The 25,159-nt window shown below is 39.0% G+C and overlaps 1 protein-coding gene across 1 annotated transcript in view; it reads left to right on the top strand.

Moving 5' to 3' along the window:
• agtpbp1 (ATP/GTP binding carboxypeptidase 1) overlaps positions 1–7,674 on the top strand; it is a 32,335-nt gene extending 24,661 nt beyond the window's left edge. The window contains exons 25-26 of the mRNA XM_088439617.1: positions 1,107–1,258; positions 3,129–7,674. Coding sequence (XP_088295743.1) covers positions 1,107–1,258; positions 3,129–3,342 — 366 coding nt within the window. The 3' untranslated portion in view covers positions 3,343–7,674. The remainder of the gene's footprint in view (positions 1–1,106; positions 1,259–3,128) is intronic.
• Positions 7,675–25,159: the final 17,485 nt, after the last annotated feature.

The following is a 25,159-nucleotide window of genomic DNA, read 5'->3' as shown; positions in this document are numbered from 1 at the left end:
GCATATTTGGAATGATTGGCATAGAAACAAATCACAAATTATCGAGCTAGCTGAACCTAGCATCACGCGGCTAACTCTGATTTGTGCTTCTTGCCCCAGTCATGGGTGCGCCATTTTCGGCCTTCCTGACTTAATGTACTGGCCAGTGTCTGAAGGTTCGGTTGTGGCCCAAAACCGTGGCGTACTAGCCAGGGGCCACCGAGCCACCATTAATATTGAACCCTTAGATGTGAAGGAGCACACGAATTTGGCCCAGCTTTGGCCTTCCTGCAGAGAATGAACAAAAAGCGCTCTGTGAGTGTGCTTGTGCTATGTGTGTGTCCACTTCTCAATGGAGCCTTCAAGGACTCATACAACAATGCTCATGAATCTGGTCTTCCTGTATTGGAATTTCAGTACAGCGTTCTTCCGTTTCCCTGCTCGCACAGTGTTCCCTCATTAATGTTGACTGGAAACCCCCCGCATTAAGTCAATGCCGTGAAGTAGGTGCATGAATTATGTGTAGTAAAAACACAATTGTGTTTTAATAAAACCTTGCATACTGTACCTTTCTTTCCCATGCCCAGTGATCTCCTACCAGAGCTCACTAACTCCAGTCCTCGAGGGCACCCATCTAGGCATGTTTTCATTGTAACCTTCCAGGATAATTATCAAGCTTCTGCGGAGCTTCATGATAAGCTGATCATTTGAATCAGGCGCATCACAGGAGGATTTCACCGAAAGCGTGCCGGATAGGTGACCTCTCGGACCGGGGTTGCTGACCATCTTCGAAACGTAATAGAGTTTCAACGGGCATGCGTCTTTAATTTTCTTTTAGAACACACTGTGCAGCAGAGCGTAGTGAGCTGGTGCTAACTCTGCCCGCAGTCCTGACCCCAACCAATTCCCCACAATGCAAGTTTTCCTGAAGGTTTATTTTCAAGCAAAAGTTCCTTCATTTGCAGCTGAACAAGATCCGAGTTTTTGACTGCTAATAATGACAATTGACAACAAAAGCTTTCTCCAGCTTGTTGATTAAAGCTCGGAAATAGCACCAAATTAAATTCAACGAACATCATCAGTTTTCTTCACGTTCAATTGATCTTATCACGAATCCATGTGTGCAGGGTTACCAGATTGGCACCAAGGAGCTGGAAGAAATGGGAGCACAGTTCTGCGTGGCCCTTTTAAGGCTCAAGAGAATGACAGGGCTTCACAGCCATCAGCAACTGCTGGACCTGGAGAGCGACCTCATTGGATTGCAACCTAAAGTAGTCAGGTTAGAAATGACAGTAACACTGACTTGATTGCTTATTTTGTGGTCCAATTGCATGGATACAGTTGGACAGAAGCCTGCTGAGGTGACAAGGTAGAGCTTTTAATTGGAAACTATTGTATTGAGCTTGGGACAAAAAAGCTCGTATAACCTCCTTTTTACCATTTTACCGTTGTTATGACCTTCATGAAGAATCCTGAAGCTTAATTTTCACTTTTGAAGCTTAACCTTTTCACCTTTTGATTTATCACTTGTTAAAAATGAATTCACTTCACAAGCATCAGCTTATACATTTCGGATAACTGTTCTATGTACGTGAAAAAAATGGGCCACAGTAGGATCAATAACCGTGCAATATTACAATAGAAAATGTGAAGTTTTTAGGGATTAAGATGTCAACTTATAAATTATATTAGAAATAAGCTTAATTTTTTTGTGTAACATTAATTTTGTGGCAAATAAACCTTATGTGTTCAGAGAAAAAACTAAGAATTTTAGAATGAGTGAAAGAGAAATATTCATGAAATAAAGTCTGAATTTTATAAGGATTAAAAGTTAATATTAGAGCAATAACGTTAATATGAATGTTCTAATTTATGTGGACAGTCTTAATTTTACGAAAGCCAAAGTTATAACGTTCTGGTAAACCAAATGCAAACGTTTAGTAGTGTAAATATTGCAATCTTAATCTTATTTGAGGTAAATATTGTCATAGTTCAAAGACAAATAAAGGAGAGAGTCATTTTACTGTTTGTGATCTATGTCACAATTTTGAGACAAAGATGTGATGTTAAGGAGATAATATAAATTGTGAAATGACTGAAATGTGCATTTCTGATCAACCTTTTGATTGATCAATTGATCAACAGACGACAAATTGTAGCAATTTGTATTTGTTTACATCATCATTTGGATGTTTGCCGTCTGTGTTAAGACAGTTGATGGCTTTATTCTCCAAACCACTTAACGCACCCCCCCAAGCACCACCCCTCCCATGAGCGTCTTCCTCTGGCCTTCTCGCATCTTGTGCTCTCGTATTGATAGGTGTTCATTCATCATTGATGCCTTTAATCATTATGGGACTCGCAATGTTGTCTCCTCGGAGATCGGATGCTCTCAGGCAGGCGGGCGGGCAGGCGGAGCCGCCCGCCCATGCTAGCACTTAGCATTTAATAGGTCATCATTGCAATGATATGGTGGCCATTTGAAGCGTCTGCCAGTTTGTAAAAGGCAAGATACGGCCAGTGTGTATGTGTGCGCGCGGATGTAAATGATGGAGAATGGGGGAAAGAGCCATTGGAACCCAAAGAAAAGGACATTTCCTGTTCGCTCGCAACTCTCATCAGCATTACACGCGCACATTTACAGTACACCATTTGTGTGCCTGTCTCCCACTTGTACTGGCACGGCACTGGAGAGACGGCCCGTGATGGACTGCCTCCCCGGGATCGCATTTCAGACCATTAACACCATTAAAAAGCCACTAAAGCCACTAAAACCTCAAAAGATGCAGCAGGCGTTTAGGCATTGGGCCCCACGGGGAGGGAAAGAAAGAAAAAAAGAAAGAAAGAAGAAAGAAAGAAAGAAAGAGGCGGCCTTGGCCAACCGTTTGGATTCCAAATGACCATATTTGCTTTTTTTTTTTTTTTTTTTTTGTAATAATGAATAACCGGATTCAAATCTTATGCATTTAAAGCTACGTTAGCCCGTTTTTAGATTTACACATGAAGACAAAATAACTGGGGCATATGGCACTGCGTATTTATATATATATAAAAAAAATCACCATGAAGAAGAAAAAAGAAATGAATGTGATTTAAACACTGCTTGACTAAACCGGTACGCACGCGTGTTTGTGCGGGCCCCTTCGCAGCTGCCCCACCACCTACGTGATGGACAAGGATGAGCCGTCCTTCTTGGAGGCGGTGGATTACAGTGCCGAAAGCAACGACGAAGACGCCGAGGCGGACCTGGAGTCCGCCGCCGCCACCTTGAGCGTCGGCGAAGTCCCGAGGCGACTGTCAGACTCAGAGAACAATCACGACACCTTCAAATCGGAGCCTCTCACGCCGACAGCCAGTGACTGACTTTGAAATGATATTTCATTTATTTATTTATTTATTTTTTAACAGCGTTTCCAAAAACAGCGAAGGTAACCACTCGCACATCTTCCATTCTTTACTACCTTTTGTCGGCTCTCTCCTGAAGGCGGGATTTACACTGCACAATTCATAAGTCCATGTTTTTTCATATGACGAGACTAAATAGAAAAATGCGCATCAACAAAAGACAGCGACGACAAATATAGATCAAGGAAATAAATCGATGAAATGTTAATAGTTACATAGACTTTCCTTGGCTTGGACTATAAACAGGTAACAATGGTCGATAACAGATGTTCTTAATTGGTCTCGCCTCACATTCAAAACGAAATTATTTTTCTTGCTCTCATAATTTTTTTTCCTCACTAATACCTGGCATTTGAATGGAGTGTGAGGACTTTTTTTTTTTTTAATTGAACATGTATAAGTATTATTTTTAGAATTAGAAAAAAAAAGATGTTAAACTGTATTTGTCCAAAAATGATGTTAAATGGAAAGTCTGGTCAAAAATTTTCTTCACAAAAATATCTTCAATGTGCCCTACTCTACACTAAACATGACATTCTTATTACTATTGTGTTTATGGAATATGACTTAAAGGTCAGGGTGCAAAGCTTGAACGGTTTTTCCTGAACAAAGCATACAAAGTGTAGTACACAGCAACTTAATCACAAAACAATTCTAAGTGTGTTTCAATCATCTGTGGTCGTGTCTTGTCTTTTTTTTTCTTTTTTTCGATATCAGATATGGATGTTATCATAACGAGCAAAAATATCACAGTATGGTGTTAAAATTACAGCTCTATTATTTTTCTATTGAACACACTATTTTTTTTTTATATTTAATATTTGGTACATTGGGAAATGGTACCTTTTTTAGTACACAAAATAAACATTAACAATGTTCCTCTTGTTTATTTGTTTTTTGATGGTTCTTAGCGAGTCACAGTGCAGATTTCCTGCTTATCATACATGCATGCCAAGAATATAATAAAAACAAAAGCCAAAAAAAAAAAAACAGCACCAATGAAAATATAAATTTGACCAGACATGATGAAAACCTTGCACCCTGACCTTTAAGGAGCAACATTTTTTGTCCATCTCAGAGCTTGAAAGTTTAGCCACCTTCTGTCACCCCAAAATGACATTGCTCATGTGATATTAGTAAGCTGAGCTCTGATTGGTCATTACTTGGGCTGTGACTAAATAAAATCGGGTGGATTTTGTTGCTTATCTCATATTCTACAAATGCAATACCAATCAGAATGCCATGTTCGGAATAGCGGAGGTGCATAGAGCATTTGGTGTAAATCATTTTTCTTTTTCATGTTTTACTCAGACTCAAAAGTGTTTTTTTTCCATTTCCTTTTTTTTACATCCAACTATGAAATAGTTTGTTTTTATGACTTTTTATTCATTTTTTGTTCTGACTTGATTCATGTGAAAACCTTTGTTATTCTTATTCATGTGAAATTATGACATTTTATTGTAAACATATATTTTGTCATTGAAATTTCCAACACGTTTCTTGCAACTGGTTTAGTCCTTAATTCATGACTTTAATGATCTTAAAATTATCTTTTTTTTAAATCCTGAAGTATCACACTTTTAAAGGGAGTTTATTTAAATGTATATACATATATATGTAGTGTTGTATGAAGAAAAATAAAAAATGACTGTAGGCATGATACAAAATTAAAATGCCACAAAGTATTTCCACATTCGATTTTCTTTTAAAGATTGGCCCCCAAAATTTTAAATGTTAAATTATTTATTATATAACATTTACTGTCTGTGCAAAACTATATAAATGAATACACAAAAGTGAAAAACACTCAAAATCCCCCGGAAATATTTTTGACCCAAAATAGATCGTGAAACTGATCAAGCGATTTTTTTTTTTTTTTAAAGGTCTAAGAGTCAAGAAAGCTGTCTCAAGCCTTATGCTAATTATTATATCGTGAATATTGTGATGACTTTTTATTTATTAAAATTAATTTAAAGAACTGAATGAATGCAAAACTGATAATGTTGCATTAACGATGCAGAACAACACGTACAGAAAAAATCGGGTTACAAAAATAGACATATCCCTGCCTGTCAAATCCACTTTTAGATGCACAATGTAGTTGAACTTGCTGTCTTGTGATGCACCCATCTGCGCACCTTCAATGTATAATATAGTCAGAAGATTAATTTTGTTTGTTTTCTTGCTTGGGCCATCCTGTTCCATCCTTTTTTTTTTTTTTTTTTTTTAATGATTTCACTTTGCACTTGACCAATGCAGTGTAAATCCAGCCTTGAGGTAGGTCACAGCACAAACCTGAAAGTGCTGGGATTTTGGATCCCTTGGACCTGCTGTTTGGTGCAACACTTTAGACAATCCCCCTGGAAAAAAATGGGAGCAGTCATGCCCACCTCGCAGATCACTTCTCGGACCACCTCATCAATTTCCCTCCACCATGGACACGGGGCGGCATCACACGGGCCGACACAAAAGCAATCCAGACTCCTCAAAACCGAGACAACTGCCTTGTCACGCTCACCCTGCACTTTAACTTGTTTACTCCCCGCTTCCTGTCTTAACGGGAGCTGTGGCGGAAACCTCACTACTGAGCTCAAGTGTCCCCTGTGTAGAAGAGGCTCACCTACATTTGGCCTCGCAGGCATTCCTTAAGTGCAATGCACAGACAGCGGAACCTCGAAAGTGGAAGACCTCTTCCAAGTTGGAAAATGTGCAATCCCACCAGAAATTTGGTGGCTGAATTTCCAAGCCGTCTTGCATCATCTTGTGAGATCTCGGCGGGAGCGCTCAATGTGCTTTGTGTTCACTTACGGCGCAAACATTTGGCCGTACAATGTTTCAAAAGGAGAAGAAAAGATTTTAGTTACAAATGCTGTTTTTCCGCTTCTAAAATTCAATCCATCCATTTTTTCTGTTCAGGAGTGATGGAGCCTATCCCAGCACAATTCAGGCCGACCCGGGACTGGTCGCAGGGACACAGGGCATTTTTTGTCATAATTCAAACTTTTTTTCTAGCCCTATTTTGATAGAACACATTTTAATGTCAAGAATTTTCCAAATAGAAGTCTTTTTTTTTTTTTTTTTGTCATGTCATTTTTCAGATAATACATTCCGAATCCTCAGAATTGTTAGTCATGATTCGAAGAGTCAATATTTTTTTTTGAAAATTATTTATTCGTATAATTTTTCAAATTGCAATGACTTCTGCCCTCGTATTCAAACTTCTTACATGTAGGTCATATTTGTTCAAATCGTTAAAAAAAAAAAGTCATATTTTTGTCTTTAAATTTCAAGCCATTTTTTTAAAATTATTTTTTCAAATTATTTGTTTTAATTGTTAAAATCATAATACGATTTTGCTTTGTTTTGTTATATCACTGATAGTGTAAGATAATGTAGGTTCACCGACATGCTGCTAAACAAATGCATTTTTATTTGTTTTTTAAGTTCAGTAATTTTTTTTCAATTATTTTTACATTTGAGTGCATGAAATTAAACACTGGCTGTGCCGTCATAAATATTCAATGATGACCACAGTTTGACCCTGACACGGTTGAATTCATTTTTCCTTTTTGCTTTGGGGGGGGGAAAAAAAACAAAAGAACTGCTCTGAAACACCAACAAACGTGAGATCACCCCCTTCGAGGTTCCGCTGTTTGCCCTTGTGCCCTTTACCTACACCCCCAAAAAAGTGTTTCTAAAAGACAAATGTTGAATGTTCACAAAGATGTACACACGCTGCAGTAAACCTCACACTTAAATGGATCCGAAGCTGCGTAGAACACACTTATGATGTGTGTACCTTAATATTTATCCTTATATACATACAGTATAATGGTGCTTTTGTGTATTACGAGTCTAGCTAGAGCCTATAGTCTTTTTTTCCACTTGCTCGTGAACATGCATTTTCTTTCCACTAGTTGCTTTTTACGCAGATATTAATGGAGTATTGTTTCTGAGATGCAACCTGTGTGTATGTATATGAGGTATCTGAGCATGGGAGTGCCTAAGTGTTTATGTGTGCAAGGTTTTAAAGTTATTCCATTATTCCGCCGCACTAATGCTTTGCTACTGGGTTCCCTCTCTCAATTTGATTACATCCCCCTCACTTTGCCATTTTCTTCCTCCATCAAAAACCTCTTTTTTTTTAACTTGCATTTCGTTTCACCCACGAGTGTCTTAACATTGTGTGTGAGTGTGTACTTGTCTGATGGTAAAACAAATGGAAATTTATTTATTTATTTTGCATCCAGAAACAGTCACGGAGAGGCCACTAATAAATTGTGAACGTGATCCATTGACTTTGCGTTTTCCTTCTCTAAGTCCGTGTTTGTGTGGTACGGCTACATATGAATTTATCCACCATTCCACAAGTCCACATTGACAGTTAAGATGTTCGGGTTCGAGGTGCATTACCCCTGAAAATGCTAGTGTTATCCAACTTTTATGAGCCCATTGAACTTTGGAGCTTTCATTCTACTTTATATTCAAACAAATGAACTTTGAGTTTTTGAAACAGGCCGCAGACTATACTAATACATGTTGTATATTACAAGAGGATAAAAAGATCCTTCAGCCACTTTGTATTTTGACCCCTTTAAAATTACACAACCTGCTTTTCTTTTTCTTAAACAGCTTAATTGAGTCGCTATACAATATTTTCTTCTCTTGTCTTTGGGATGTGTGCCAGACATTACGATAAATATGAATGCGTCCGCACTCGTGGAAGTCTCCACCGCTTGACGCTAACATGGTGCATTCAAATGCAGTCTGACATTTGAAACTCATACAAATTGACCAATGCATTAAACGTTAACCGCAAATATCCAAGGGATAATGATGGACGTGAAATTGTTTTAGCATTTTACTACTTTTATTTGATTTGTCACTTACCTTAATATTACAATAACTGGTCCTCCATTTTACAATAAGTGATCAAATAACAAAGCCTCCGTCCATTCTAGCGGGTTGGTATGTCAAGAAATCAAAATAAAGATTAAAGTAGCAGTTATTCACACAGTTTTTGTGGGGAGACAAAGCAATCTCCATACAATCAATACATATAAAAAAGACACATCAAAATGGAATTGAAACGTAAGACAAAATTTCCCACCCGTTTTTTTTTTCCTCCTCTTTCAATTGGCATTTCCATTTGAGAAAATGCTTTCATCTTGATGTCAAAATGAACGAGACAAAATGGCTCCAAATCTCCTCCTTGGAACATGGAGAAAGAAACGGATAGAAAAAGCTTCCTGTCCTTCCTGTCAATCACAACCGTTGAAGTGCACTTGACAACCACCCCACACACACGCACAAACACGCACACTTCATTCCGTCCCCAAACCCCCTTGCCACCATCCAAACTCCGTCTATCTCCATCCATGAAGGGTGTACGTATGGAAAAGTGCAGGCCTCTTGCCAGGATGACTTTGAACCCCCATTTGCTTTCGAATCAATCTCTTTATGTGTGCGTGTAGCCGTGTGTGTCCACGTGTGAGTGTGTGTGCGTGTGCGTGTTGTGATGCAGTGTGGGAGCTCGCAGCGGGCCAATTAGCCCAGTGGCCCGACTTGGCAACTCGTCAAGCGCTCTGGTGGTCCGACTGAGGGGACACAATGGCTCCTGTGAGAAACTATAAGACCGCAAGGAAAAAAGAGGGAAAAAAGAGGACTGCGATGTGAGTTTGTGTGTTACTTGATGTCACTGGAATTAAAATAAATAGCTGTTACCATTTATGGGGGTGAATAAAGTGAATTTTGATGGTATATTAAACAAAGATGTTTAAAGATATTTTCTCGAGATGTTACTACAAATACACATACATTTGTAGTGGGCTATAATGACTTTGTATAGATTACAGATTACAGGTAGAGCAAACCTTTTAAAACCTTTTTCGCCATTTCGGTTTTCCTGATTCTTTCTGGATGGCTAACGGGCGGCCATCTTGCATTGCCACTCGGAAACCCGAATGCATTGACGATTTCTCTGTGATGCTTTGGCGTTATTTGCCGTTGGGAAGGGGAATACAAATTTCATTGTATTTATTTGATTTCCTCCTACATGTTCTATACAAAGTATGTATTTTATGAACAAATTAAATAAGATGATAGAAATTTTTCATTTATTTCATTAAAGGAAAACTTGCTATATTGGGATAGAGGGGGCCAAAAAGTAAGTTATTTGACTTGATCTATTTTTTAATTTATTTTTAACAATATATTTACAATGAACCCTCATTATTCACGAGGGATGGTGACTAGGCTGACGTGCATAGCATTATGTTTCGTGATTTTACCTGTATGGCCCACTTGAGGATAGATTTGGCTCCATGCCCTGCCTTAGATAATCTACACTGACTGATTGTTGTAAACAATGACGTTTGTTTTTTTAAAAGATTCTCTTTTTGCCATACAGGGATCCTGGTGTAAACCAAAAAAAAAAAAAAAAAGGAATGCCAGCAACAGTGGCAATATAAGATGGCTTCAGTCATGCCGTCAGGCATGTGAGGCCACTTATGAGTTCATCATATTTGTAGTTTCATGCCGCAACACAAGAAGTCCTTGCAGTTATGAAAAAAAAAAAGAAAAATGTTCCTTGCAGATAGAACATGCGCAGAAGTCAAATGAATGTTCCTTTCAATATGTGGTTAGTTGACCAAATACAAATGAAGTGATCCAGAGGTTTCTATATGGAAAAAATGAATATGGGCATATTTGGGTGTTTAAATTGTCTTTTGAATGGAATATTGTGAATATTCCAGTTTTGAAAATGACGAACTGCATGCAAATGCAGTCATAGACATTTGTTCAATGCTATTCAGCATTGCTTTTTTTGGTTCTATTTTGCTGAGAAAGTCTTTGCGCATGTACAGTGTGTCCAAGACTAACGGGAACAACACGTTTTGTATTTTTTTATTTTCCTTTTTTGGAAAGAGAATGCTTTTTTTTTTTTCCCCCTCCACACAAAAATGTTTTGGCTGCAAACTGAACTCTGGGCAAAAATGTTGTCAAGTAGCAACTGTTGCCATGGCAACAATATCCACTCTCCTGTTGAATTTGACTTTGACTACTCTTTATATGTTTAAACCAATCAATCAATAAGTCAATCAATCAATTCAACATACTCCACTTCAAAGTAAGAATGTAGTGCTCTTGAGATGCCGCTAGGGGAAGCATCGTTTTATTACATTTTTATCTGCAAGGACATTAGTGTGTGTGTGTGGATGAGCCTTTAATCAAACATAGCAACATGGGTGTGTGTGTGTGTGTGTGTGTGTGTGTGTGTGTGTGTGTGTGTGTGCGTGTGTGAAGCATGTTTGTATCAAGATGTTTGGGAGCGCATGTCACATGGGCCCACTTCCTATTTTGCATATCAATGGAAGCCAGATAGTAAGCACACACACACACGACATAATTGGCTACGTCGGGAGCAGAGCCAATGCGCACCTCTCGTTGCCGTGGCAACCGGGAGACAGATTTTTTTTTAGGGAGCACTTACTCACATCCTGTCTTATGTTGTGTGTTATCCACTGCTTTTTGTTCATTCATTGGCCCCTTTCAAAGCTCTCCTCCAACGAGACATCCCGCTGGCAGGCACATGCAAATGAGGTGGCCATCCACACCAATTAAAACCAACAGAATAGCTCACATGGCTGTGCCAATTTGGGATGAGGAATTAGATCCGTTACATAACATGTTCGTATTCCATGCATTTAGGTGAGGCCGGTTCTACCGTAAACATGTAAAGAAAACAAAACAACAAGGAGAAAGTGTTGTTTTGGTTGCTTGCTTGCACAAATACATTTTGGAGAAAATGTGAATGGTAAAAAGGGTCTCAAAGGCACAAGCTTTTAATTCTCACACATATTTAACAAAAAAATACAAATTGTGGCTTGCAATCACGCAAGGTATTGTGAGTAGGGTCGCGTGTTCTTCAACATTTCGCGAAGGTTTGGTTTGTAATTGTTTACAATGAGAATTTACGGCGACATAAATGGAAAATAGCCCTTTTTAGCACATTCATATTTTCAAATTGAAAACATTGCCTCAACAAATGTTTCGTAATAGCCCCAGCCTGAACTGATTATATATATTTCATTTGGGAGATCAGCCAGATTCGTGCCAGAAATTCTTCAATGGAGGGGCCATATATATACAGTCTGTAAAACTTTGGCTTAATGACTTGTGTTTCTTGGCAAGATGACATAACCGACCTCTGGCCTATCATGCAAATCTCCCCATTTGAATCTTTTTATAAACTCAATAAAAAAAGATTCCTGTTTTTACTGGATCAGCGTTGTGTAAAAGTACACCCTGAAAGATTTCAGCTTGACTTCCTAGTCACTTTCCATCCTGTTAGCATTGGTCTCCAGGGCGTATCAAATTATCATTGGCCAGCAAAACAGGAAAAACTGAATGTGTTTCTGCAGGGGGACACTCAAATCAAACACAAGCGCAGTCTATCAGTTCATCTCATTACCTGCGGAAAGTGAAAGGTCTCATGTCAGCTGTCCATCAAAGACACAAGCTCAAATGGTCCCGTGTCAGCGTCCGGTCAGGTCTCACGCTGACTGGTGACCTTCAAGTTAGGCACAGAGCATAATTTCAACTTTCTGCTGAACCCCCACAACATTTCGGCATTCGTTTATCCTAGAAGTCTTTCCATACAAAATGGCTGAGCAAGCTGTCATATGGTGTCAAAGAAGATTCTTTTTGGTTGACTTTTTCTAATGGAGAGAAATGTGCGAAGCGTTCCATCAACCAACAATCGATTTTCTGGAGCAGCTCATAGTAAGAGAAGATCATTGTTGTGATATGGATGAGAAGTCGTGTATCAAATGATGTAGGAAGACTGAACTGCAGTTCTGTCTTTCTTTTCCGTATCACAATGAGACGGTTTGTCAACTAATTGCGACGGAAGCAGTAAAAGTGAAATATGACTCTTTCGCAGTCAGGGTGTAACTTTACATTTTAAATGCCGACTTTGTCATCAAACCATAAGCGGCGGTTTACACCTCCAGAGCACACTGTTATAATGACAGCATGAGCAAGCAATTCGACCCGCCTTATTTGTGTACGATGACGCGAAGACCTGTCTGTTGTCTCGGATGTTAGTTTAGTTCTCAGGCACCCTACAGAAAATTCGAATTCATTAATTATGACATCAATCAATGTCAGTGTAATTAAGCCATTGGTTAGGTATTGTGATTTCAGAACACTAGTGTTGTTTGTTGTGGGAGTCAACAGCTACAGTTTATGCTGTAGAAAGACCATTCTAGTCGTTAGATGGCAACACAATGCCATTTATTTCAAAATAAAAGGGCATCAAGGCATTCATGTCCATATATAATTTGGTCAAGTCAAGTTTCAATTTGAAGTTATTTCTGCGTTTCAGGCATCTTTTACTGTCATGCAAAACATCAATAATTGCTGCTGGATTTCTCTGGACTTATTTTTTCTATCTAAAGTTTTCAATTTTCAATTTTTTTAAAAATTATTGTTTACATTATTTTTTTTTGTGTGTGTGTGTATCCGACAACCTTTTTCATCTTGAGACCAGTGTGCGATTCATTGATTGTGATTGACTGGCTGGGCACTCATGTGCTAACCCATTTTGTATCCATTTATAATCCATACTTAAAAAAAAAAAATCCCTAACTCCGCCTTGAATGCAATTATCCTCTCGCCGTCCATTAAGAAAAGATGATGAGACTCAAAGCAGGATGTTTCAGTTGTTTTTTTTTTGTTTTTTTTTTTAACATGCCAAAAAAAATGAGACCACAACAGGACCTTCATTTTTGGAAGCTGTGAGTAATTAATGCACCAAAATACTGCAAATTCACACATTAGCTGTGTGTGAATTTGCAGCAGAACCAGTATCAGTTCTCTGCACCCCAAGAAGTGAAGGCCTCTATTAAACGCCATGACCCTCACTTGTGGTATTCACACACACACGCGCGCACGCACACGCACGCACGCACGCACACACATGCTCTGTGGTGTCCCCCTTAGGATTAGTCAATTATTAAACGATCTTGCCCACTAAGAAAGAGTGTTATCGATTGATTATCATTATTACAGCATGTCATGAATAATGTAGTTGCTTTAATAACAAGAGGCAATATGGAATCAAGGGGGTAGAAGATCAGAACATTGACAAAGACAGAGAGGGTGGATGAAACGTGGACTTTCAAGTGTTTGACATGTAGTGAACACACAACTCCAACATTCTGGAAAGACATCCAATTACCATACAGTGAGATTGTGAAATAAGGGTCGCCCGAAATAGAAACATGCTTCAACAAAGCAAAGTAATTCATTCAAACTCCAAGTGTGTTTGACGCGTAGATAGCTTGCAGTGACTGAAGTGCCCGCTAGGGGTGCCAGGGTGCACACACTTGACGGTGGTTAGAACTGCCTTCTTTAAGCTCCTATCAGCTTCCACTAAAGGCATCTCAAACGTGTTAAGACAGAAAGGGTATTCATCAATAATATGTATTTAGACAAGCTTCATTAAGCAATTTGAAAAGGTGAAGGTGGTATTAGCCCCTGAGTCAAATGCTCCACCGAGGCCGTCAACTCTATCTGCTGCCCGACCACAACCACAAGTCCCAGGTGTCTCTCTCACACACACACACACACACACACACACACGCACACCTACGCTTACACACGCACACACACATACAACATACTTAATAGGCACATTGGACACTGCAATGGTGTTCATAAGACAGCAATGTTGCCACATCATAACAGTAAATACAATACAGTACATAAATTGTGTTTTACTGTTTGTAATTTACATGATTTGTGGATGAGAAAACGAAATACAGTTTCTGTCAAGGAATTCACAGATACAACCTTAGCCAAACGTAGTTTATTCACGTATACTACGTGTGTACCTTTTTTTATACTAAAACAGCGGTAGTATACTGGAGTTTGCTTTTCAAATTCTAGGCTTTAAAAACTTCAGGCAAGTATGCTCAAGGGTACTTGGCTTATATTGAAAACCTAGTGAAGAGTCTTAGATTAAGTACATTAATATTACAACTTGAAGTTATAGCAACATTTAAAGTATTGTATGCTCATACAGAAAAATGTAAGACCTAATATTTAACACAACCGCAGACAAAAGAAAGCTTTGGTAGAGTCCAACCCTCACTAGAAACATATTTGTCGAAGAACAGGGAACAGCCTGTAGCATGTACTTCTGAAGTTCACTTCACAGAAATCCTCAAGGGACACGGTCAAATGCCTTCTCTAAGTCCACAAAATGCATTTGCCATACACCCTTGAGGATCCTGCCAAGAGATGTAGAACTGGTCCACTTCCTTCCATGGCCGGGACAAAAAAACCACACTGCTCCTCCTGGATCCAAGGTTCCTGACGGACTTTCTTCTCCCGCGCCCCTGAATGGACCTTACCAGGGCGGCTGAGTCGTGTGATCCCACCTGGTCACCTGCTTAAAAAGGGGGCCCAGCGCCCCGTCTGACAATGCGCTGTCCCCAATATCCATGCAATATCGTGGAGGCAAGTCATCCAGGACATCCACAACATGCAAAGCCTTTAAGGACTCTCTTCTACTTCAGGGGTCATGCCACCAAGTAGTTTTTTTTGTCCCCCTCAAAGACTTCAACCCCAGAGACACAAGAGCCCACTTTGGGATTTTCAGACTCTGCTTCCTCAGAGGAAGACACGTCGGTGGATTTGAGGAGGAAAATGATTAATTTAGTTGACTTTCTGGTAAGCTACAAGTTCATGGTTCATAGTATATAGACTTATACTTGAGTACTATATCATTTATAAAGTACAGTATACAGTACTTGAGTTGTACTTTATTACTTTTTGCCTGGGACAGTGAAAGGATGGTTTATTGTGCGCACGTTTAATAAAAATACTTTTACAGAAATGGCCAACGCAATTACTAGTCTCTTTCCTTGCTTCGTTGACCGACATCTGGACTAGGGATGTTTCTCACCCAAGCGAAGGGGGGGAGCTACATGGCATTGAGCCAAGTGAGGCTGTTCCTGTCAAACATTCTGCATCGACTGACAGGTCCTGAGGAGAAATACTTCCCAAGAGGCATCTATTTGTGGTACTTTCTTTCATTAAATGGAGCCTCGTCCCGTTTAAATTAGCGTTGCATAAGTACTGTATGGCATCGCGGTTAACGTTGCCTACTCAGCAACCAATACAGCTCGGTCAGAAAGGAGGGCTCGCCATCAATGATCCCGCTCGAGTTATTTTTTTCCCTTGGATTGTTTTCCTCAGAGTTTTATACACTTACTCACGTGTACACACACTTTCATGATACATGCATTTAGTACATATGCTTGAAAAACCAAAGCACCAAGCAACATTGTCATTGTGGTTATTGATGCTTGTGATGTGTTGTGTGTTTCTTAAGAGCATTCAGCGATGGCGTCAATTAGTTTTGTGTTAATGTAGGATGTCAAAACAAAGCTATTGATCGCACTGCCTAAGCAGGAGGGATTGATCCGTCCGTCAACTCATTATGCCGGCTGGCGCTGGGCCGTCATAACCGCTTCACTGGAGACTCCATCAAGAGCATCTGTGGCGCTGTCTGCACCCCAGCTTTATTCATTTAGAAAATAGCCTCTTTATTATTACGTATGATTTGCCCTTTTATTCCATTGATTGTTTTTCCCTTACACACTCCCACGCCTTCTCGGGTCATAAATATGATGGGGCCTAAAAGGTACAACGCCGTTTGTTCAGGTTTCAAAACAGCACCCCCTCATAACAAATGATGAACACGGGAAAATGATCTGTTCCAGTGAAACTGTACCCTTAGAAAGCTTCACACACTGTTGAATCTCTTGCTAAAATAATTGTTATATAGGGTTTAGGGAAGAAATATAGAAGGAATTTAATTTTGCTTATTTTCACAATGTTATGGAAATGGAGACAATCTATTCCTGGGTCTGTGGCTATCATAAAACCTTTATTAGAAAGTATTCATTTGTTTTCGGGTGGATTTTATGGACTTTTACCGACCTATTTCCCACCTTGCAGAAATGAGCAAAAATTTAAGGTGACTGGGAACAGATCCTAGAGTATATGCGGGGGGTGCAGCAATAAAAGTAATTTCACCCATAGATGCAGCACTTCAAACATTAAACTGGGTGTGCTTTGAAAAATATATAGTATGGATCAACTTAAACATGTATCTAATTTGTTTCTGCACAATATGATAGTTTGTCTTATCTTTAGTGTAGTTCGACACTTACATTTTGGTTTGAACTCATTACAGTGCATATCATACTGTATATCGATTTGTGTATATATAGATACAGTATAAAGGTAACGAACCAACCAGTCAGCCATACTTTTTTCGTTTAAGGGAGTATGTGTCATTTTTCGCATGCGCCCTTGGGAACCTTAGGGGCATTACAGGAAATGTACATTCCCCCGCTGGATGTCTGTAGCTGGTGTAAATCTTACTTTAACACAAAGTACAAATATATTATAAACACCTATTGTTTTTTGTTTTTTTTGACTATTATTTTTTCTAATCCCTGTCAACATAATGTTACACCATATGAGAATGTGAATAATTGCACCTAGATATTTTCACAAGTGTTTTTTTTCCCCTAAAGTTGCTGTCTCCCTAACTTTCCTTTGAGACATTTTGAAAGGATGGGGACTTCCCGGATGACGAGACAAGGACAGGACGCAGCGTAATTAGCAAATGGAAAACAGGAATAGTTATAACATCCCACGTAGCATTACATCAGAAATGACACTCAAAGGCATTTTGTTGAATAACATACACTATATCATGTCTTCAAAGCACTTTGAATTTAGAACATGAAATTTGGTAGGTCTCCTTATTATGAGTATCATTATTATGAGAGAAATTGTAAATGCTGAGATGTAAATAATTTGAGCTTTTATCTTTGCCTCGGGCATGACATGGACATGAACACAAAACGAAGCTCCTAAGCCAGCTTCTCCTTTTGCCACAGGGTCATTCTGTGTCAATTCAACACTCAGTCAGTTTTTTTCTTTTGGAACATAGCTCTGAAGTTGGTTGAGGATTCGTTTACTTCCATTTTTGAGCCTGATTGCCTGTGAAACAAATCATCCAAGAGAAGTCATATTTTGGAGAGTTTTTAAACTGACAACAAAGATAGAGACACAAGTAATAGAAGTCTTATCTGCAAAATGGGGGCTCAGACAAATTGACTTTAGACCACATTTTGGGGATTGGTTTAACTACCTACTATGAGAAAATGTGAAGGCTACCGGTGAGACGGTTTTCCATACAGAGTGGCAAGCACCGACTGGAAATCCCCCTGCGATAAGTTAATTTGACCAGGCAGGATTTACCGCCTGCCTGACATTGTACTTAGGGGTGCCCAAACTCAGTCCTCGAGGGCCGCCGTCCTGCATATTTTCCAGATTTCTTTTCCTGACACACCTGATTCAAATGATCAGGATCATCATCAGGCTTCCGCTGAGCTTGCTGATGAGTTGATCATTTGAAATCAGGTGTGTCGGGGAAAGAAACCTAGAAAACATGCAAGTTACTGGCCTTTGAGAACCGGATTTGGATGACCCAGTTGTACATACTTAAAAAAAGTATATAAAAAGTGTTTAATAAAATCTTGCCTGGATGCCAACCACGTCCAGTGATCTTGATCGTGATCTGGAGTACGGTGGCTGAACAGCCATGTTTCTCTTTTTGGACACAAACTATTTTCTTTTACAACACACAACATCAAGTGCACCAGAGCTTAGCGAGCGGCTGCTAGCTCTCCGCAGTTGATTCCTGTGGCCATAATTGGGAGACCCAGGAGATTCTCTCTCCAGAGCTGAAGTTTGCCTTTGCGAGTAATGGAGCATGGTGACAAAGTTTGCCATCAAGCATGGATATTTTTTGAGTCATTTTATATCGGCATGAGAAAGACAAACTCCCTTGAGACAGTTTTGTCCGATTGCTTCTGAAGGATATTACGAAGCATTCGAGATGTCAGCGCTTGTTGACGAGTCACAAAAGAGGAAAGTCAAGTCATTCCTGTTCTCAAACATTCATTGCAGCCCATTACCGGCCGACATAAAACTTCATGCTTGAGGAGACATTATTTTTTTGTGATGATACATTTTCTGAAATTAGAACCCTTTCACTGCTGCTCGCTGCTTTAATATGTGGTCTCCAAGAAATAGAAAAACAAATGATAACAAAAAATGGACGTGCTATCTGGGCGAGGTTAGCTAATGGACTCAGACATGCGCCACTTTTCTCTGTGTTCCATTTCCTTTTATCTCTGCCACACTTGCTTGCTTTTTGACAGCATAACAGCATCCAAATGGCATGTCAGATTGGAATCAAAGATAATGACAAAGATGGTTTCTGGAGGGAACGCATACATCCCGGCTTTTTGTCCCCCTTGTTTTTCTTTCCGCCATCTCCTTGTGGTGTCATCTTCGCCCTCGCCGTCTTCCCGCCACCTGCTCCCCCGCCCTCCACCCAACAACAAGTGCCTTATATTTCCAAGCTCATAAATCTTGATCACGCTGCTGGCTGTTCCGTTTGGTTGGAACAGGAAACTCGAGCAGGAGAGCGAGAGGAGACCAAGCGGGATGAGGAATGACACTCATTCTCCAGCTTGTCCTTTTTTTCCGGCCTTTTCCATTCGGACCGTGTCCTTTGGGAGCGCTTGCTCTCGTGTGTAGAGAGCGCTCTCGGAGACGTGAACCCTAATATTGGTTTTAATCCTGTACGCAGCCATCCTTCATCTTTGTCTTCCAATATCATGGATGTTGTTGGGAAGAATTATACGGGTTAAGGATTGTGTACACTAATGTTGAGTGTAATGCATTACAAAAGTAATGTAATTTCTGTAATGCATTATTTATTGCTGTAAATCAGTGTAATATACGACACACAAAAAAAGTAATATTGTACTCGTTACAAATGAGAGTAAGGCAATACATTACAATGAATTTTTAGCCTGATGAAGACCCTAACTGGACACACAAGGCGATTGAGTCAAAAAGAGTTTATTAACAAAAAGCACACGCAAGGCGTGGAAACAAAAAATAGTCCACAGGTAAAGTTCAACTGAAAATAACAAAGTACCGACACAAGACCAGACAAACTGTCTGATCAAAAGGATGGCAATTAAATGATCTCAGTGCATTCTTTTATTTGATTTAGTTTTAAATTTTCTCCCTCCATAAGCTTTTACTATTTTTCTTCATTGAGTTTGTACAGACTATAGGTCATGTTACGTGAGCTCACATTTTGATATTACAAAAAAGGGAATTTTTATCAGGGCCGTGTGAGATTTTTATATCCACTGTATGCATGTTTTATTCATTTTCTTTGATGTTCAAAACAAATGTGCAAGGCCTGTCAAAAAACCTTGCAAAAGACAGAGAGATGAAGCGATCTGACAATGAAAATGAAGTTATAATCTAACAAGCTAGGACATTTTGACTATAGTAACAAATGGTGCCCTGTTAGAATGTTCCGAGAGAAAACTACAAATTAAGCTGTTCCATGCACGTACGCACACACATATACACACGCATGCATATGCACCCCCCCAGGCACATGCACACAGACACACACGCGCACATCCTCCCCATGGTGTGGCTGATGTGGCCCACAGGTGCAGCGGAGCCTGTTGAAGCCTTAATAAGCACGTGTGGTTCTTTTGACCATGATGACTAGATAATTGTAGCTGGCGTCATTACAAAGCATCTGCCCTACTCTCTTACCTCATTGTGTGTGTGTGTGCGAGTTCTTCCTGCCACCAACAGTTTTTTACCCCACAGCTGTCGCATCTTCGAGGATGAGATGACCAGTGTGAAATTAAAGCAACAGCAAGCTGTAGTTAACAGCAAGTGCATGACTGAATGCCAAGTCGAGAATAGCAAAAAAGGCCTGCGATGATCTATCTATCTATCTATCTATCTATCTATCTATCTATCTATCTATCTATCTATCTATCTATCTATCTATCTATCTATCTATCTATCTATCTATCTATCTATCTATCTATCTATCTATCTATCTATCTATCTATCTATCTATCTATCTATCTCTCTCTCTCTCTCTCTCTCTCTCTCTCTCTCTCTCTCTCCTCTCTCTCTCTCTCTCTTTCTCTCTCTCTCTCTCTCCATCCGTCAGAATCCCAACGAGTTTGTTTGAAAGTCATTTGTTTTCATATTCACAAAGTAGCCCCCGATAGTAAATAAGTGCCCTGCCGACTTTCATCCATCTCCTGAGCAGGAAGCATTGAAGCTCAAAGGTAATCTTAAGCATGACCTTTGTGGTATTTGCGCTCCGTTAACTAAAGCTGGCATGTAAAGGCTGTGAAAGACGAGGTGATTAACAGATATGGATCAGGACACACGTGGAAACGTCATTGTGTGTCTCCTGAGCAAGTTCAGTCTGATCTGATTATGTGTAATGCTTGGATAATAAACTTGGGTTAGAGTTTCAAATTAGGGTTTCAAACTAGACTGGAGTTGGCATATTTCTCAAAGCAGAATTGAATATCTCAAAACTACTTGTCAAAAGTTCACATCGCTCTGTCACTCATGCACAGCAAAAAGTGTTTTCTCGTTTTTTTTTTTTTTTAACAAGTTGCAAGTGCCTCGCTACATCGATACATCATATGATATTGTACATTATCTGTTGCTTGTGTAATGATAATCAGAATGTATTACAATGAGTATTTGTCAAATACAAAAGTTTTGGCAATAGTTCATCAAATTTTTACCTTCAAATGTTTTGAACAGGTTGTCATAACATGTCCGGCAAATATGAATAGATCTCAAAGAGACCCTCAGTAGTATTTAATCATAAATAATATTTTGCACTACATGATATTTTGCACTATATTATTAGCACCATTGTTTCTGTTTGTTGTTATGTCGCTATTTATTGCTATTTTTATTACTATTTATTTATTTACTCGATTATGGAATGTAGTCACCTGCTGGTGGAAGTGAACAGAATACGAATTTCATTGTGTGGTATAATAATGCTATAACATATGACAATAAAACTCTTGAATCTTGGAATGTTTCATTGACACCTTTTGGTCACAGGTCCACATACCAGAAACATAATTCTAAATGCGCTTTGAATGTTGTTTTTTCGTCTTGTGAGAAACCGTCTTTCTGGGTTGTGTACCAATCACACATAAAATCCACGCAGAAAGCATTGAAAAGTATCAAGACATGGAGCAGTGGATTTATTTGATCTCTAATTACATGACAACAATTATTCTACTCATTTAAAGTCACCTACAACATAAACGTAAAACAAAAATACCCTAGAGCACAGGTGTCAAACTCAAGGCCCGGGGGCCAAATCCGGCCCGTCACGTCATTTTATGTGGCCCGCAAAAGCAAATCATGTAAGTTTCCATGACCCTTGCTAAACTCTGTTCCAAAACTTTAGCTTGTCGTGTAAAATGAAAAATAAAGTTGAGATTTTTTGGTTTGTTCTGTTACAGTAATGTAAACAATAAATGAACAAACTAGGCTGCTTTATTTCTGATTTCAAAACAACTAAGCCATCAATTTGTTGTGTACATTAATAATACTATGAGGCAATTTAAAATCGACTTGGTTTCCTCAACATATCGGCCCAATGAAGGAAGTTCTTGCTACATAATGGCCGACGACGAAAATGAGTTTGACGCCTCTGCCCTAGAGCGAAGAAATCTAAAAGTGACGCTGCCCTTGCCTGCTTTCTACTTGCCGGGTAAGAATGCATTTGAGTTTGCATTTAGAAATGCTGAAGAACGGCTTCAAAAAGAGTGTGCCCCTTTCTCATCTTTGTTGGACTTGGTTGAAATAGTCACAGTGGGAATTCCTTGTCAGAAGGGAGTCATTGTTCGACACAACAACTGGCCAAACATTAAATGTGTGACCTCAAATCCACAAATTTAGAATGTAGGCATGCAGCACTAGCACTAGCACTAGGAGTAATGCATTACAAAAGTAATGTAATTACTGTAATTGTGTAAGTAATGCATTCCAAAAGTAATGTAATTACTGTAATGCATTACTTTTTGCTGTAACGAGGCAGTGTAATATACTACGCAGAAATCATAGTTATATTGTGCTCGTTACAAATGAGAGTAATGCAATGCATTGCAATTAGGGATGGGACGAGCTCTCGCGCGATGATCTTGCGAGATTGAACACCAGGAGATTTCTCGCACGCGCAAGCCATGAGATTCATTTCTTTTGAATTTCCTTATTGAGTTAGAAGTGCAACGGAAGGCAACTAGGCAGATAATTAGGCTTGCATGCTACTCTCTCATAAAGTAGGTGGCGGTATGCACCTAACCGTTGTTTGCAACCCACCGCTAATTGAGAAGAAGAAGAGTACAATATGAAGCCATTTTGGACGGTGGAAGGGAGTGGACTTCGGCTGCAAATTGACACCCTTGAGCGTGACAGCCTGTCACGACATCACTGAAATCGCACAGTGGTTCCAACACTTTACAAGAAAACCAAAGCGGAGGTCATTGATGCCATGAAGTAACATTGCCATCACGATTGATTGCTTTGCTTGTTGCTATTTGAAAAGTGCGCCTTTCCATCCCCGCGACATCGGTTGGCAGTGTTGGCAATTATTTTTTTTCATGTTCAACTTTGAAAGAGTTCAGCTGCCATTTGTTGAAGCAGTTGTATTTTTGTTCATGTTCAACTATGCTGAGAGATCTCAGCTCAATAATTTGTTATTGTAGCAGCATATGGAAACGTTTATTGCAGCCTGCTCAATAAAAATATTGAGCCTAAAATTGCCTAATATTGAGAGTAATCTAAAAGTAATGCAATGCATTACATTTCAAATACAGTAAATTGTAATGTAACTAATTACGTTGAAATAAGAGTAATAAGTACGGTATTTTCTGCACTATAAGGCACACCTAAAAGCCTTATTTTTTTTTTTTTAAGCTGATGGTGCGCCTTATAATCCGGTACGCCTTATATATGGATCGATATTGAGATTGGGATTTGTAGATGGGGAATGAACTGATCAAGTAGGCTTTGTAATTCGGTGCGCCTTATAGTGCAGAAGATACGGTAATAAATATTGCATTACAGTTTTGAAGTTACTTGTACTTACTTTCCAGCAGTTAACGCACTAGTTCAAGACCATACTTTCCAAGCCCCAGCTCAAATTGTTGTATGCCAATCTCTTTACATTCTGACGCTTCACTTGTACGTTTCTCAATAAATTACCATGAGTTCACGTGACTCTTCGCCATTTTGCGCCTTTATGTGTTGTGTAGAGTTGATAAAGGACATGGCAACACAATCTCATACACAGTGAGCAACTCTTTGTTTGCTTTGACAGCTTATTCACATTTATACATGTTTTCTTGTGTTGTAGTTCATTCTTTGCCACTTTGATTTTCTGTTTTACCAAAAAAACAAAACAAAAAACAAACAAACTAAGGAAAAGAAGCACTTCTAGAGACATACATACACATACAGTATAGGCAGCATAGAAGAGGAAAAGAGTCTATGGTACAATAGGTCACTTGAAGAGGAGAGAAAGTCCAAAGTCTTTGATTGTCACTCCCTCTGTTCATACAGCAGTTATCTCCTCTATGTTTGTCTTGACTCAAAACGATGCCACTGTCACCGTTGTCCACCAGGTAGAAACAATTTCATTGTTGAAAAGATATCAAACCAGAATGTCACTCACCAAGGAGGGACAGGTAACAAAAGTTAGAGAGAGAGAGAAAAAAAAAAAACCAACAACAAACCTAGAGCGCCACAGTTGCAAGTTGTCCATTTGTTGGCCAGTGGGCTCCCTCCTGATTCCAGACTGAATCATTTGAATTATTCCAGTGTGACAGGAAAATGATTCCAGTGTGACAGGAAAATGGTTGCAACTTGACTCCACCAACAGAGAAAATCTCCTCTGATAGAACTGTTAGCCATAAACGGATGGGACTCTACCATTGGCTTTCTGGGGTGGTTAACACTTGCATAATAACTGAAAGAACAAAACAAAACTCAAAAAAATGTGGGGGACAACTGGACAAGTGCTGACAGGACCATACCATTTTGATTCTGAGTCATTATGAATCGACATATTGGATTCCACAATTTTCTTTGTGAAGCGGGGATACAGTAACTTTCTTGTTACTGGACAAAATGACAAAAATAGGACAGTAAAATATTCCATCCACATTATCACAGATAGTAGTACCAAAATCTTGCGCAAACAAAATCTGAAAATAACACTTTACAGTTGTCTTAGGTGATGAAGCAGTGGCATCTGATTTTTTGTATGAAGCAGGGGGAGATTTGTATTGTTATTATTATTGTTTAATTTCTGTTTACCCAGCATGAACTCTGCCTCTGCATTATTGCCAGGAGGGGTTGTGTGCTAATGCAGCTGGATTTTTTTTATAACTTGAACACCATGAAATACATTTAAAAAGGCTTCATCAGTATCTACGGCTGCATAAAGGCAACCATGGAAAAGAAAACTTGCAAAAAGCTTTCATATATATATATATATATATATATATATATATATATATATATATATATATATATATATATATATATATATATATATATATATATATATATATATATATATATATATATATATTAGGACGACAAATCAACTGAATAAAACAAGCCATCAAGTCAAATACACAAACATCAATACCATCAAGTGCTGTTGTCATTAAATGAAGATTTCTATTTCCACATCATATTAAAATTTATCATCGTTATTGTCACATGAAGGTTTCTG

Source organism: Hippichthys cyanospilos, chromosome 1, assembly GCF_059441005.1.
Source record: "Hippichthys cyanospilos isolate Australia breed blue-spotted pipefish chromosome 1, RoL_Hcya_1.0, whole genome shotgun sequence".
NCBI lineage: Eukaryota > Metazoa > Chordata > Actinopteri > Syngnathiformes > Syngnathidae > Hippichthys > Hippichthys cyanospilos.
The sequence above is the reverse complement of the archived record's forward strand: the minus strand, read 5'-3'. Positions and strand labels throughout refer to the sequence as shown.